Source organism: Nuphar pumila, chromosome 2 (genome assembly GCF_984573655.1).
Source record: "Nuphar pumila chromosome 2, dmNupPumi1.hap1.1, whole genome shotgun sequence".
In the NCBI taxonomy this organism is placed as follows: Eukaryota; Viridiplantae; Streptophyta; class Magnoliopsida; order Nymphaeales; family Nymphaeaceae; genus Nuphar; species Nuphar pumila.
Window position 1 is genome coordinate 142,705,747 of NC_143250.1, and position 17,492 is coordinate 142,723,238.

A 17,492-nucleotide genomic window follows, 5' to 3' on the forward strand; every position below is an offset into this window, starting at 1 on the left:
ATTTTGCCGACTTCCTCCTTGATTTCGATTCTTAAAGTGAGGAGGTTTGTAAGTCTTCACATGATTGCGCGGTCTTGAAATTGCATTCACTCCTTCACTTTCTTCTTGAATAGAAGAGGTAGCAAGGATACTAGGATTTGCTTTTACTAATGCCCATACGGGTTTCCTCCCTACTCAATTTGGTAATAACATCTTCAATGGCGGGAGATGTGAAAGAAGAAAGAAGAAAGAAGAAAGAAGAGAAGACCAAATTTGTTCAAATTCGGGTCTAAGACCATTTAGGAAGTTAAAAAAACGATCTTCCTCAAGTTGTTTGCGTCTAAGATTGATAGCTTCACCACTCCATTTGGGTTCAAGCATAGCAAGCTCGTCCCAAATGGAAGACAATTCGGCAAAGTATTCCCGAATAGTCATTTCATTTTGTTGTAAGGTCAAAGCCCTCTTTTGAAGGTAGTATTTATGTGATAAATCTCTTGAAGTATACATTTTTTCAAGATATAGCCAAGCTTCAGAAGCTTTCTTGAATTTGATGATGTTCGTATTGATCTTAGTTTCAACGGATGAGAAAAACCACAATAAAATCTTGAAGTTTTTCATTTCTCATTCGTCATGTTTCTTTGAATAATCTTCAAGAGCTCTTTGTCTTTCTTCTCCTTAAAGAATCTTTATATCTCATTTTTCCATAATAGTAATTTTTGGTTTGGGTTCTGATATCGAACCTTGAACATACCCCCAAAGTCCCTTTCCTTTAATATGCGATTTCATATTACCGGCCCAAACATGCTAGTTTAAACCATTGAGTTTAAACCCGAGGGAGAAGTGAGTCTTTTTCGCCCAAGGAATATGTACCTTAATAGATTTTTAAGTCTTTCTTGACAAAGAAGACTTCTAAAATATTGGTCGAAGGAAATGATCCACTCCATCTCCAATGGCTTTGAAGGCACATTTTTCGAGGTGACCCAAGAATGTGGAGAATGCATGATCTTTCTTCCTCAAACCTTGCTCTTATACCATGTAAAAGTATCTTCAACAAGATACTATGATCAAGACCTTAATATTCTTGATGCTAAGCACGTGCACACACGCACAACAAGAACTCTTTAGAACACTTGTGCACAAAGTCACAATCCACTAAATCTCACAAATTCACACAAGCATAAAAATAAGGAACTTGTATTGAAGAAATTGGAGAGCATAAGCTCCAAAAAGAATGCTTTACAAAGGGGAGAAGACCCCTATTTATAACACAAAAAGGGGGCCTTGGAGGGGCCCCAATGTGATTATTGGAGTCCTTCCAACGATCACAAATGTGACCGTTGGAGGGGCCCAACGATCATATTGGGTCCCTCCCAATGCAATCCAAAAAGAATAAAAATAAAAATAAAAAAGGAAATTACATGTGCATTCCAAATGGAATATACGCAAACTATGTCACAGGGATTCGGCTAGCAGGGTGTCGCACGCGACGCGGGTGCGGGTGCAGCACCGAGTGCGGTCAACGCACCCAGGGTCATTTTGGTCCAATTTTTGGACTTAAAAAAAATTGCCAAGAATTTTTTTTTTGTCCTATATGACACATGGATTCTCCAACTAGGTGCCGCACCCGCACTCGATGTGGTCAACCTGACCCTGGGTGCAGTCAACGCACCTAGGGTCATTTATGTCCAACTTTTGGACTATATATATATATATAATTTTTTATATTTTTGTCGCACCCCCGCACCCAGGTTTTTTGAAAGTGCCGCACCCCCGCACCCACACCCGCACCCATGTGACATAATGCGCAAAAACGAAAAAGACTAAAATACCCCTACAACTGATATATTTATATATATGTATCTTTCTTTATATATATAAAATATATATATGGACATTACAATGATAATGGATTATAATTTAACAGTTATATCCAAGGGCGGGGTATCATACTATGTTGTGTTTGTGGATGACTATAGTAGACATTCTTGGAATTTTTTTTTAAGCAAAAATCAGAAGTATTTGAATGCTTTAAAAGGTTTCATTATTCAAAATCAACATTCAAATTTTTAGATCCGATTCCGGGGGAGAATTTGTATCATAAGAATTCAAAAACTTTCTTGATCTAAATGCATCAAAAATCTTGCCCATATACTCCTCAACAAAATGGACTAATCGAAAGAAAGCATAGGCATATTGTTGAGACCACTAAAACACTTCTTATATCAAGAAATGTTCCAAAAGTGTTTTGGATTGAAGTTGCTCTTACGACAGTTTACTTGATAAAAAGAATGCCTTCAAAAAATATTGAAAATATATCCCTCATTGAAAAATTGTTTAGAACATCTTCCGATTATAACAGGTTGACAGTCTGTGGATGTAAATGTTTTGTTCTTACAAAATCCAAGAGAACTATGATTATTCATTTCTTTTTAACCTTGTCAACGAACATGAAAGGTGTGAAAACATTCCTGATGAGCATGAGAGTGAAAATGAAGACACTCATGATGCAAGTGAGAATGTAAACGATGACCTATTTTATAATAACATACAAACCTATACTCGACGTACCGAAGATCACCCACTATGTGCTTTAGAAAGATATTCTCAAAATCAAGATATAGATTCTACTAGTATTAGAAAATCGGTAAGAATTTCAAAAGCCCTAGTAGATTTGTATCATATGATTCCTTTGAACCTAGGTATAGATCATGTCTGTTAGAAAGTGACTTGGAATACATTGGGTTCAATAATGAACCCATACTTATGCACGTGGGGTGCAAATATACCCATTAAAGGGAAACAACATAAGCACATAATGTGCTAACACATAAAACCCATAAAAAGGGAAAAATATGACATAAAGTCATAAGTTGCATATCATTGAAGAATAATGGAGAAGGGGTAAAAACCCCATTACAATGGAGCATAAGCTCCCTCAAGAATACAAAATACAAAGAGGAAATCCCCTATTTATAAGCATGAAAAGGGACCACCTTGGGGGCTCCCAAAGGGGACGTTGGAGAGCCCCCAACGGTCACATTTGTGACCGTTGGGGGCTCCCAACGTCACTTTTGGGAGGCCCCCAATGTGGTACGAAATCCAAAATTATAAAAAACAAAAAATAAAAATAAAGCAAAAAATTACAATGCATATTCCAATTGGAATATGCGTAAAATGCTAATTTACAAGAATACCCTTGAGGGTATTTTAGGAAGATAAAATATATATATTTATATATATATATATATAAAGATACGTATACATATATATATATATGTATACGTATCTTTATATATATATATATAAATATATATATGTACATTTAAGGATCAACATATTTTAACACCCCCCCTCAATCTTTGCGGGGAAACGAAAAGATTGAACAAAGGGCAAGACTCCAAGAGGCTCCGGCAAGGATGCAATAGAACTTGAAAAGGCCTTCCTCCTATTGTCTTCAAATTTCCCGAACTATCCAGGGTACTTCTCTTTGTCCTATCTCCAAGATCCTGTGAAATAACAACAAAGAAACAAGTAAAACAAATCTTTGTACTTTTATTCAAATGGAAAATTTCTAATTAGCACAGTTTAGAAGAGATGCAAATTATGCAAAAATGACACCAAAGTTTCAAGATCATATATCATGTTTAAAACAAAGTGAGCGGAAGCAAATTATGCAGAAATAAATTGCAAGAATGCATAATGCATTCATAAGGTCCAACGTTGGACAAATATAACCTCATAATGGGGAATAACAAAATGGTCCACTAAGGGACACCACAATAAGCCTACGAAGAGGCATGACATACATAAACATTATTGAATGAGGGCCCAAAAAGGCCATAAAGAGCATATGCATATACTTATCATGAACTGAATTAATACTCAAAGAACTCATTAATGAACATGCATCAAACATGTAATGAAGTGCCAAACAAGAGAAACAAAGTCTCCAAGCATACTTTAGGCAAAATAAACCCAAGAGTTCACAAGGTTTTAAAATCATTTATGAAAGACATACTTAATACACATTTTGCATATAAGGGTGGCAAAAACCATAAGCACTTAATATATAGATTAAATGCTAAGAAATCAACTTGATATGCATATCAAAAGTATGATTTGCTTGAAAAACACAAGTCATGAATGAAATTTTGCAAATTTCAACAATAGTTTATCCATTACAAACATCTTCCTCATTAGTCCTCCAAATCCTATAAATCAAGTGTATAAGCTACTAGATCAAGAATATAAAGCCATTAAAGGCCAAAGACACACACAAAGGTGTGTAAAAGAACCTCTTGTCTACATATAATAATACTTGAAATAAGTGCATCTACGACAAGAACAAGAGAATACATGCCAACATGGACTAAAAAGTATCTCTTGTCTACGTAAAAAATACACTTAAAACCAAGTATGTTCAGCTACTAGAACAAGAGTAATAAGCCAACCATGGGCTAAAACATAATACATCTCTTGTCTACATATGATAGCACTTGAAATGAGTGAAATAAGCCAACCATGGGCATACATCTTAAGCGACTAGAACAAGGACACAAACGCCAACATAGGCTAAAAATCACACACCATGGTGTGAATCAACGTGCCTTGTCTACATATAAAAACACTCAAGATAAGTGTGTTCAGCTACTAGACCAAGAGAGCAAAAGCCAACAAAGGGCTAAAAACACACGAAGGTGTAATAAAATTCTTGTCTACATATGATGACACTTAGATAATGGGCAAAAAAGGAAAAGACTTTTGAGGCAATAAACTTGTAATGAAAATAAACCTCGAATAAAACAATACTCCTTTTAAAATGAATTCTCATAACAATAACATGCATGTAAAAAATATCTTCAACAAGATACTATAATCGATAAAATAAAATTCTTGAGAACAAATGTGTGAACATACACACACCAAGAACACTTAGAATACTTGTGCAAAATCACAAGAACACAAAATCATAAATGTGCAAATGCACTCATAAGATTCATAAACAAGAAAAGGTTGGGCAATAATCCCAAAACCCTTGATTTTTAATATACCTTAAAACATTTAAGGTTTTAAAACACCATATGTCCATCACATTTACATAGAAGCATCCATAATATCAATGGCCACAAGAGAAAAAATGAGTGACACTCATAATTAGAGATCATACAACAAATCATTTTAGAGTCCCAAGGTGCCCATAACTCACCTTAACAACCATCTATAATATGGAAGGTGGACAAACTAAAATGATATAACACGAGGTGCCCATAACTCACCTCAACAAACATCTCTAATATAACGATAATAAGGCCAAATAAAAGATGCATTAAATAACATGTGATGGACAAATATAAATGCCACAAAAAGGCAATAAACACTTAAGGAATCATTTTTCAAAGAAAAGAGGACCGATTAAAAAATTGAATCAAAAGGTCCAATAATCAATAATGTGCTTTATAACAACAATTTTGCATAAACACAAATTATGCTTAATCTTCAAACAAGTCATTTATACCAAAAAGGACTTATTAAGCAATAAACACAACAACATAAAGAATTCATCAAGACAATCAAGCTTTTAATCAAAGAAATCATAAGAACCATAATGGTTCACAAAGAAGGCTTTAACACAATACTCAAGGAATGAATATTTAAAACACTTGAAAGTTTATAAATTTGGGATTAAATCCCATACAACAATTTTTAAAAAAAACCTTTGATTGTGATGAGATATGCGGAAACATTCAAAGTGCTAAAAGCACTTACAATGATTTAAAAAGGACTCAAGATCTAAATTCATTATATTTTTCACAAAAAATAAATGTGCATAAAGGCTCCATAATGCAAAAATGTCTACGAAGAGACAATACACATGTGAGCACAAAAGGCTTTATAAAAGATGTGCACGAAGGCACTCATACAATACTTGAACAAATACACACCAAGGTGTAAACAAACATGCACTAAGGCATGTATTTCATAAAAAAGAGGGAATGCATACAAGCGCAAATATTTGAGAAACAAATGTGCACAAAACACAAAAATACACAAAAGTGAGCAAGTATGCACTTTATAAAAAGAGCAATGCTTGAAATTCTCAAACTTTAACAATTGCAATTGAGGACAAAGAAAACCATATTATGGTCAATGTAGGCATTTTTAAAAGATATTATTAAAAGGTTTCGAAACCTTATGAAAAATACAAACCAACAAGTTTATAAAGATAAAAAAAGAAATCATTTATACCAAAAGGATGCAAAAGATGAACTATGCACTCTATGTAGTGTGAGAAATTCCTTTTAAAAAATCTTTCCTAATGGTTTATCATAAAAAAAAATTCAAAAAAGAAACATTGAAAAACTTTTAGGAGTTCTTATGAGTTATCATTAACAAGAACTACTTTAGGATTCAACAAAGATTTTTAGATGTGAGAGATTTTCATATAAGGATTATATCAAATTTTTCAAAAAATGCACTAAAATTCATAATCAAAAGAGGAACTCAAATCAAATTAGGGTTCATATGAGAGTTAAGAAATTTTAGGCAAAGATCATTACTTTAGCAAGAAATCATATATATAATTTTAAAAATTAACTTATAGGTCAATCATGATATAGTTATGTAAGAATTATAAATCTCACATAATTGAAGGTAATTTTTAAAAAAAAAAAACATAAATTGCTATTATATGCGATGAGTAGTTCGATAAACACAAATTATATATTTGAACAACAAACGAGTTCACCAAATTTGAGAGAGATAATTTTAAAATATACGAGCACACGAAATGTGAAAAGACATAATTCAACTATCATAACCATTAAACGAACAAACTATATGCAAGAAACATATTTTCAAATGCATAATATTTTAAGAAAAGGGATACATACCGAATAACTTCAAAGCAAAAAAGGAAGAGCAATGAATACTTCACCATTTCTTGAGCGACACGCTTTCCGTTGCACCAAAGGACAACCCCATCGTGACCTTGCTTTGATACCATGTTAGAAAGTGACTTGGAATACATTGGGTTCAATAATGAACCCATACTTATGCACGTGGGGTGCAAATATACCCATTAAAGGGAAACAACATAAGCACATAATGTGCTAACACATAAAACCCATAAAAAAGAAAAAATATGACATAAAGTCATAAGTTGCATATCATTGAAGAATAATGGAGAAGGGGTAAAAACCCCATTACAATGGAGCATAAGCTCCCTCAAGAATACAAAATACAAAGAGGAAATCCCCTATTTATAAGCATGAAAAGGGACCACCTTGGGGGCTCCCAAAGGGGACGTTGGAGAGCCCCCAACGGTCACATTTGTGACCGTTGGGGGCTCCCAACGTCACTTTTGGGAGGCCCCCAATGTGGTACGAAATCCAAAATTATAAAAAACAAAAAATAAAAATAAAGCAAAAAATTACAATGCATATTCCAATTGGAATATGCGTAAAATGCTAATTTACAAGAATACCCTTGAGGGTATTTTAGGAAGATAAAATATATATATTTATATATATATATAAATAGAGATATGTATACATATATATATATATATATATGTATACGTATCTTTATATATATATATATATAAATATATATATATGTACATTTAAGGATCAACATATTTTAACAATGTCTTATGGCTATACACTCATATACAGAACCATCATCTTACCATGAAGCTAAAAATCATCAAGAATGGATTAAAGCGATGAATGACGAAAGAAACTTTAGAAAAGACAAAAACTTGAGAAATCCAAACATTACCTAAAGGAAGGAAAACTATAAGTTATAGATGAGTCTACAAAATAAAAACTAAATGTGATGTGCCATTGGAAAGATATAAAGCTAGATTGATTGCTAAGGGATATAGTCAAGAATATGGAATTGACTACGATGAAACCTTTGTCCCAGTTGCTCGAATGACGATTGTTAGAACTCTTATCTCTATAGCATCAATTAAAAAATGGCCCATATTATACTCTTATCATGTAGATCATATTTTATATTTTTCACGGAATGATTCTTACTTGTGTCCTTTAGAATTACCATATGAAGGGATTAGAATGACCTGGATATCCTTAACATGTGCAGGTTTAAATTTTACATATATATGTAGGAAACTAGAATATATAAACCAATATAATATGTAAACTGGTTGAACCAACAGGAACCGTCCGATCGGACGGTCCGATCCCTGTGCAATCCCTAACCCACCCATCTTCTCTCTCTCTCTCTCTCATCCACACTGGAAGACCACCACTCACCCACACTGGGGGACCACCACTACAGCGGGGGGCCATCTGGTGGGGCGAAGGCTGCGTGACCCGATCTGGCTAGGGCTTTGTGAAACGCAGAAGCGAGAGGGAGAAAGGGGCGGTGGGGAGACTGTCCGGCAGTGGTGGAGGCCGGGGATGGCGGTGGGGAGGCCAGGGACGGTGGTGGTGGAGGCCGGGGATGGTGGCAGGGAGGTAGTCCTACAGTGAGTAGAGGTGTCAGCGGGTATAGTTTGAGAGGGAGCAGGGGGTGGTGGGGAGGCTCTAAGAAAATTAATAATTGTTTTCCCTAATTGTGATAGCAATTTGTTTCCATTCTTATTTCCCAACCTAGTATTTATGGTGGCATTGGATAGAAATGATTGGAGGAGAAGGATTCATGTGAAAGACCCAGAATGATTTTCTTTTTTGGTTCATATCGCCGACCCCAATTGTTTTGGGATGAAGGCTTAGTTGTTGTTGTCTTATTTCCCAATCTAGTATTTATGGTGGCAAGTTAGGGATGCAGGTTAGTCAATAAAGAGGAACCAATAGATAGCAACGATTTGATATGACAGCCATGACTCACGGTTCAACTTGAGATTGTTGCATTCTAAGCTTATTGAGCGGACTCACGTGCTTAGCTGACCTGATGGCCAAGTTTCTATCTTTTGTAGATATAAGATACCAAGTGCCATGGTTTCAATATTGTGAACTTATCATCTGTCCTCTACATATAATCCATTTATTATGGTACTAGTTGATTCGTCTGCCTTTACAATTAGGCTCAGGATATATGAAATGATTAATTCTAAGGTTCTAGAAAGTTTCTTTGTGTGAATATATAATATCTCAAAATGGTTCCAAATTTAAAAAAAGAAAAACTCATTGTTTGATAAAAATGGTATCTTTGCAAATAATATAAAGGAGCATGGTTTAATGATGAATATTTACCTTAGGTCTGGAGGAGTTACGGTAAGAGATGAGGACAGATTTGAATGGCGTAATGTAAATTTTACCTATGAACAGACGTGTTCTGATCAGATCAGCAGCCAGAGAGAGAGAGAGAGAGAGAGAGAGAGAGAGAGAGAGAGAGAGAGAAGCTTTTGCAATTGGCAGCCACAATTAACTTGTTAGCTGCAGTAATACTTCATTAGGTTTAATAGGGTTACAATCATTTTACAATGACGAAGGTGCCCTTCATTAGTTGCACATGTTACATTAAAATACAAAATAGAACTCGTGAATGGATATGGATCCTTTATCGGATCCATATCCAATCCATATTCTAATACCCTCCCTCAAGTTGTGCATGGGAATGGACCATGTGCAACTTGTTCTTCAGATTCCAGAAACAGTGCCTGGTAAGACCTTTTGTAAACATATCGGCAACTTGGTTTTCTGAAGACACATAAACTGGTTCAATCTCTTTGTCTGCTATTTTTTGTCTGATGAAATGTTGATCAATCTCAATATGCTTAGTCCGACTGTGATGGATAGGGTTGAATGCAATTTGTATAGCACTTCTATTATCACACATAAGTGTCAAATTTGAGATGTCCTCTCCCATCTCTGCAAGTAGATGCCTAATCCAGGTCACCTCTGCTGTGGCAGCTGCCATAGATCTATACTCTGCCTATGTGCTAAATCTTGCCACAGCCTTCTGTTTTCTGCTAATCCATGAGACAAGATTTCTCCCAATGAAAACACAGTATCCTGAAACAGACCTCCTCTCATCTGGATCCCCTGCCCAATCTGCATTTGTATAGGCCAGTATGTCATGTTTTGGTGTCTTCCATGAAGATTGAATATATATGAGTCCATCACCCACCGTTCCTTTTAGATAGCGAATGATGTGTTTGACAGCATCCATGTGACCAGTCTTTGGTTCATGCATGAATTGAGACACTTGATTAACATAATATACAATGTATGGTCGAGTAAAAGTAAGGTATTGCAACATACCCACTAAACTGCGATATTTAACTGCATCAGGATATAACTCACCATCACAAATGCTGAGCTTTTGGTTGACAACACTAGGTGTGGGTAGAGGTTTACAATCTGTCATTCCTGCTTTAGCCAGAAGATCAAGAGTGTATTTGTGTTGAGTTAATGACATTTTTTCATCTTGTCTGTCCACCTCTACACCAAGAAAATATCTCAGTTTCCCAAGGTCTTTCATTTTGAACTGCATACTCAACAAAGCTTTAATTTGTTGAATGTGGTCTGGAGCATTACCAGTGATCACAATATCATCAACATATATGAGTAAGAAAACCACAGTGGTACTATTCCTGTATATAAATAGAGAATGGTCAAGTTGGGAACGAAAGAAACCATGTTTCTGAATTTCTAAGGAAAAACTTTCAAACCATGACCTAGAAGCTTGCTTCAACCCATACAAAGCTTTGGTTAATTTGCATACATATTCTTTTGTGTCTCCCTCTGCATAACCTTGAGGTTGCTCCATGTAAACCTCTTCCTTTAAGTCCCCATGAAGAAATGCATTCTTAACATCAAGCTGACTAAGGGTCCAACCATGTTCAATTGCCAAACCAAGAATAATGCGAATAGTTCCCATTTTTACCACTGGGCTGAATGTCTCATCATAATCCTGACCATATTCTTAAGTGAAACCCTTGGCAACAAGACGTGCCTTGTACCGTTCAATACTACCATCCGGTTTATATTTAATTTTATATACCCATTTGCATCCAACGACATTTTTATCTAGAGGACGGCCAACTATCTCCCATGTTTGACACTCGTGAAGTGCCTCGATCTCCTCATTCATCGCTTCAATCCATTTGTTGGATTAGATAGCTTGATGAAAACCAAGTGGTTCATCGTGTTTTTCAATCTTGGATAGGAAAATTTGAAAGTCCATAGAAAAGTTGTCATAACTAACCCATTTTTCAATAGGATGCCTTATCCTGCCTGATCTTCTCGGTGCTTCTCTGTTATTGGACGATGCAATGTGTTCTTCAACAGGTTCATTTGTTCGCTCTCTGGGTCTCTTGATATACACATTACCTTTGTATCTCAGACATTCTGTTTGTGATGCAACATCCGAAACCGTCTTCCCATGTATGCTTTCAGGGGTTAAAGTAGCATGTTCTGCAGTTTGTGAAATAAGTTCTGCACTAAGCCATGGGTCATACCAATCAGCAACTGCACCAATATGTTCACGATTGACGTCTGCTTCTTTTCCCAGAAAACTATTTTCATCAAAAACAACATTTCTGGAAATTCTTATCTTCTTATTGACGGGATCATAGCACCTGTAACCCTTGTATTCATCTGCATAACCTACAAATTGGCAAATAGAGGCTTTGTCCTGGAACTTAGTCCTCATGGATTTGTCAATATGCACATAACATGTGCATCCAAAAACTCGTAATTCATTATAATCGGGATGTGCCCCAAAGAGAACATAATAGGGAGATTGATTTTCAAGAATGGGCATAGGAAGGCGATTTATCACATGAGTGGCAGTGTGAAAAGCTTCAGTCCAAAGACTAATGGGTAAGTTACTCCCATGTATCATACTTATGACGCTTTCCACAATATGTCTGTGTTTACGTTCAGCAATTCCATTTTGTTGTGGAGTGTACAGCCAAGAAACTCTACGATGCATCCCATTATTTTGGAGAAAATCAAAAAATTCTTTGGAGGAATACTCACCACCTCCATCACATTGGAGAATTTGAATATTTTGAGAGAATTGATTTTTAACATAGGCATGAAAGTGACGGAAAATGAGAAAAGCTTCTGATTTGTGTTTCATAAAAAATATCCAGGTAAAATGAGAGAAATTGTCAATGAAGGATACATAATATTTACTTTCAGAAGAAGGATTGGGGATTGGGCCCCAAATATCTGAACATATTATCTCAAAGGGCATGGAGGCTCTTTTATTTATTTGATGAAAAGGAAGTACATGACTTTTGCAAACCTGACAACTGGGACATATTTTATCCTTCATTGAAGGTGAAACAGACTCTGAAAGAAAACCATTTGACACTAACTTTTCAATAAAGACTTGACTACAATGACCAAGACGAGAATGCCAGAGATCTGACTTATTGCATTTGGATGTACTTAGGACGCTTTTAGAGACGAGATCAGACTTGAGCTTCATGATACTGGAGGTTGGATCTTCATTAAAGACATACATGTCTCCACGTCGCTCTCCTTTAGCGAACATCTCCTTCGTTTGAAGATCCTTGACAAAGACAGAAGTAGGAGTAAATTTCACAGATGAATTGGTAGAATCAACAAGTTTAGAGACAGAGACAATATTTTTCTTTATATTTGGTGCATGAACAACATCAGATAAAGGGATAGATGACTCAGACAAAGGAATGAGGACGTTGCCTTTGTTTGAAATAGGGTGGTGAGTCCCATCTCCAGTTACAATATTAGATTTTCCAAAATAGGGAGTCAAAGTAGAGAACTTACCTGCATTGCCAGTCACATGGGTTGCTGCCCCAGAGTCAACATACCATATTTCATCATCATTTTGCTTCAGATTCAAGTTGGCCATTGCTGATAGTAGAAGATCCTTAGCATCATCACTGACCCGAAATGTACCTGCAGTTCCTAATGTACCAACATTTCTAGTGTTTTGCATTCTATTCCGATTTTGTGGGTTGAACCAGCAGTTAGCTTTGATGTGACCTCGTTTGTTACACTGATAGCATGTGGGAACATTCCTTGAAAAACTAGCAGTGGAATTTGGTGGTGTAGGTAGTAACCCACGTCCACCCTGGATTGGATTTTCCTTGCCTCTGTCTCATCCTCCTCGTGCACGATCAGCTATCACCCCTATGGCAAGAACCTCATGCGTAGATGATTGTCCCGTTGAAGCTTCAGACATGCTTTTCAGTGTCATCTCATACTGAAAGAGTTTGGCACGTAATTCCTCAAAACTGAGCAACGTAGGCAAGCACAATAAGGATGTAACAAGAACATGATATTCTGAACCTAGTGCATTTAGTGTCTGCTGCACCTTTTCTTTATATGACACTGGATACCCAACCATAGCTAATTGATCTGTGATGCTTTTGACTTGATTCAAGAATTCAATAATGCTCATTGTACCCTTTTTTAACATTTGAAATTCGCGTTTAAGAAACAACACTTTAGCCTCTGATATCTGAGAGTAGGTCTGAGCTAAAGCCTCCCACAAAACTTTAGATGTGCAATCATCAGGAATGGAAATCAAGACTTCTTGTGACAATGTGGAACTGATGTACGCGAGGAGGGCCTGATCGCGCTTTATCCAAGCAACAAATGCAGGGTTGCGAATAATCTTCGGCAATCCTCCATCATCTTTGTCTTCAGTTGTGAAAAATTCTGGAGGCATTGGAGTGGATCCATCCAAGTGGCCTGAAAGATCTTGGCTCCGAATAAAAGGAGCGATCTGCCTTTTCCAAGTCAGATAGTTGGTGGTGGTTAGCTTTTCTGAAACTAATTGCCCCAGGAAACTGGAAGAGAGACCCGAATTGGCGAAAGAGTCCATTTGAAGATTTGTTGACAGGAATGGAAACGAAAAACACTAGTGGCTGAAGCTGGCCTGTTTTATCATAAACTGACAGTTATGACAGAATATGATAAGGCAGCAGTAACGACAATCTGGTCTATGGCAAGTGAGAGTGAAATCAGATCACTATCGTGACATATAGAAGCAATGGAAATTTTAGGGCAAGAAACAGAAATGAAAGAATGTTTTAGAGTAGGCGTGACAGGCAAAATCTAGATTAACACTAATGTGAAGTTGGTCTTTCGTAGGAAGGAGTGGAACCAGATTCAATCAGGCAGGGTCTTGGGTTTATGAAACTAAAGGTGAACTCGACTTTTGCAGGAAAGGAAAGAAGCAACAAAGAATATGTCTCAGGTCTGAATATATTTCAAATCAGAAAATGGGGACAGGATGGAAGTAAAAGCAGCAAAGAGACCTGTTGGCAGCAAGGAGAAGTCGACTTTTACATCGACTGGGCAAGTCTGTCACGCAGCATAAGTTTCTTCACGTCGACTGAGCAGAACCCTTCACGCCCAGAGGATCCTCTGCTTTGATACCATGTAAATTTTACCTATGAACAGACGTGTTCTGATCAGATCAGCAGCCAGCGAGAGAGAGAGAGAAGCTTTTGCAATCGGCAGCCACAATTAACTTGTTAGCTGCAGTAATACTTCATTAGGTTTAATAGGGTTACAATCATTTTACAATGACGAAGGTGCCCTTCATTAGTTGCACATGTTACATTAAAATACAAAACAGAACTCGTGAATGGATATGGATCCTTTATCGGATCCATATCCAATCCATATTCTAATACGTAATAGCATCATGAGTTTTTAAGGTTACATCCGGAAATTGGTTTTAAAGAGCTTACTTTTTCATTGAAAAATACCTTTTGGCTAGAACTGTGAGATGATGTTTGGCTACTCAAGTGCTCTTTAGGGTAGCATTATGAACCATTTAAAGGTGTCGTAACTAGTAACTATTATAACATCAGAGCTATTCTGGTTATCATGCTCACGTTGCTTGTACTTGGTCCTTTCACTTAATGTTGTTATTTTGGTCAGTACCTTTAGTTTTGAGTGTTGTTTGTTGCACTTAATTCTGCAAAGGTGTTTCATTGAATATGGATAAACCAAGGATTTTTGGTTTCTGAGTTATGTCATTCAATGGATTCTACACGTGTGGACACTTGTATCAAATTGTAGGATAGTTTGCAATTTCCAAATTTGGAATTGTTGCAGCCATTATGTGGACTCAAGGTCATAGTTCTTTGAAGATGATTTTGCCACTTTATAAGCTCCTAGATAGCATCTTAGTTAAAGATAAGAACATCTCTCTTTCATGTGGACAAACTTCCCCATCTATCTTTGTTTTGAGACCTCTCTCCTTGCATATGCATACCAAGGTTGTGAATCTCTTATTAGGAACAACATTCACCATGATTCAGATTTATTCAATTAAATCAACACTAATTGGTAGTCCCAATGGTCAGGAATGCACTTCGCACATACTGGATCTTGTCACATGTAAATGAAGTACTACCCCTGTTAACTATGCACTTTGTTTTTTTTTCTTTTCTTCCAGCTTTTGATAATACCGCCTTTGCATCCAACTGGATGCCATCTTGCGATCCCCATTCCATCCATTTCTCTCTTTTAACAAGGTTCAGCTAGTGTTCATATTTTATTTTAGCTTCTTTTTCTTCGTCTTTTACAGAAAGATGGACCTGGGGCACCTGGAGGACAATCATGGACTGTGGAATGGTTAAAGTTTGACAACTTCTACTTCAAAGTCAGGAGGAAGCTTCTGGCCTTTAAAACTTTGGTTTTCCCTCTATCTTTTGGTATATTATTTATTCTGCACGTGAAACATCCAGGATGTTAAAGAGAAAAAGGATGAAGACCTACTTGTTTTACCAACAGATGCTGTTCTGTTTGAGGATCCAGGATTTAAGGTAAGCTGAATTTCAATGTCCCTTTTTGATGTGTCCTCAATAAACTTTGTATTTCTAACTTCCATCGCTGAACCATTTGCATTCCCTATTTGTGATCCATTTTAGGAACATGCAGAGAAATATGCTGCAGACCAGGACATATTTTTCAGGGACTATGCGGAAGCTCATGCAAAACTCAGCAACCTGGGAGCAAAATTTGATCCCCAAGAGGTTCATGTTTCCTGCTTTTGAATAGTTTGAAGTTGAATTTCGTTACAGTTGATGAAAGTCGGTTAACACCAAACCGAGTCTTATATGTCCCCATCCTTTGTTAATCAATATTTTATGGTTTTTGTCAGGTTGACCTAAAAGAGCTGTTATGTTTATGTGCTGCAGGGATTCTCAATAGATGATCTAGAAAGTGCCAAACCAGAGAAATTCATTGCTGCAAAATACTCATCTGGAAAGGTTGTTAGTTATTCAAGATCACCTTTAAGTCATTCCTGCTTTCAGAAAACTCAATGTGCATAATGAATTGTTTACCATTCATTTGCAGGCTTAAACAAAAACAAAGAAAATCCTATTTTCTACTGGTCTTTTTTAGTAACACGATGAAGATTTCAGCTCAACATCAAAGCCATGATATTAGGACACACAAAAGGAATAAATAAATGTTGTTATATATTTGACTGCAGAAAGAGCTGTCGGAAGCAATGAAGCAGAAGATCCGTGCAGAGTATGAAGCTGTTGGTGGCAGCGCAGATAAACCTCTAAAGTCAAATTACTTTCTCAACATTATGATTTTGGTTGCTGTTTTAGCATTTCTGACATCTTTGCTTGGGAACTGATTTTTGGCAGCTCCCCAAGTCTACTGTGCCTCAGTTTGTCTACATTTCATGCCGGTTCTCCATTAGTGGAATGATCTTGGGGGATTCCATGACTACTCTCTCTCATGCACGTGCACACACACATGCATACACACTCTTCTTTTTTTTCCTCCTGATAATTGGGAAAAACCCGTCACTCTGCAAGCCATTGGCATAACACATTAACACTAGGCCTTAATCGCCCACCAGAGAGTACACTCAGCTTCAGCCTTGCGGCAAAGAACGTGCACCCATGGTTTCAAACTCGTGGTGTCTCTTCAACTTGGTGACATTTACGAATTGCCCTGCCAAATGAACAAAGCCTGTGTGGGTACTCATTGTTTTTGCATATAGCAATATATTGGAATTTCTGTGCAACCACAATCTAGATAAATGGTTAGGTCTATCTTCCATCGTCACAATGGGTTCCACCATGTCATGGTTATTTTTTATTCGGGCTGGATCATGCCAGATTTGAATCTGATCTGAATTAGATTCATGCCATAAAGTTGAATCAGTTCCGAAATGTGGTAACAGTTATCTGGCAAAGAAAAAAAGAGCAAGAAAGCAAGCTATTTACATGTAAAAAATGCAATTAGATCAGATTTTTATCCGAAATCAGGATCAAATTTGACTTATATTATTGATCTGAACCCAATTTGAATCGAAAACAATCTAATTTAACATGTCTGAATCTGACATCTTTAAACATCCGAAACTTCTAACATGTCAAGACTTGGATCAAATATCTGACCATATCCCATTTGTTAGAACCCCTAACCTTTGAAACATTGTGTTTTGACAAAAAAACATGATTTTTAAATCATGAAGTTTTGGGCTGAGTTTGGTTGCTTGTGAGGGTGCTGTGCAAATGAGATTCACTTTCTAAATCTTATGAGAACTCTAATCTCATGAGG

General features: G+C 36.6%; 1 protein-coding gene across 6 annotated transcripts in view; it reads left to right on the plus strand.

Moving 5' to 3' along the window:
* LOC149847400 (putative L-ascorbate peroxidase 6, chloroplastic/mitochondrial) overlaps positions 1 to 16,650 on the plus strand; it is a 33,634-nt gene extending 16,984 nt beyond the window's left edge. The window contains exons 8-12 of one of the 6 annotated variants that reach the window (XR_016430377.1): positions 15,493 to 15,600; positions 15,699 to 15,730; positions 15,836 to 15,940; positions 16,106 to 16,177; positions 16,266 to 16,650. Coding sequence is in view for 4 of the 6 variants with exons in the window: in XM_089997004.1 (XP_089853130.1) it covers positions 15,493 to 15,619; positions 15,699 to 15,730; positions 15,836 to 15,940; positions 16,106 to 16,177; positions 16,405 to 16,557 (489 nt within the window). In the remaining 2 variants the exon portion in view is untranslated. Of the gene's footprint in view, positions 1 to 15,492; positions 15,620 to 15,652; positions 15,731 to 15,835; positions 15,941 to 16,105; positions 16,178 to 16,265 lie in introns of all 6 variants that reach the window. The other 5 variants (XR_016430378.1, XM_089997006.1, XM_089997004.1 and 2 more) reach the window with 5 other exon arrangements.
* Positions 16,651 to 17,492: the final 842 nt, after the last annotated feature.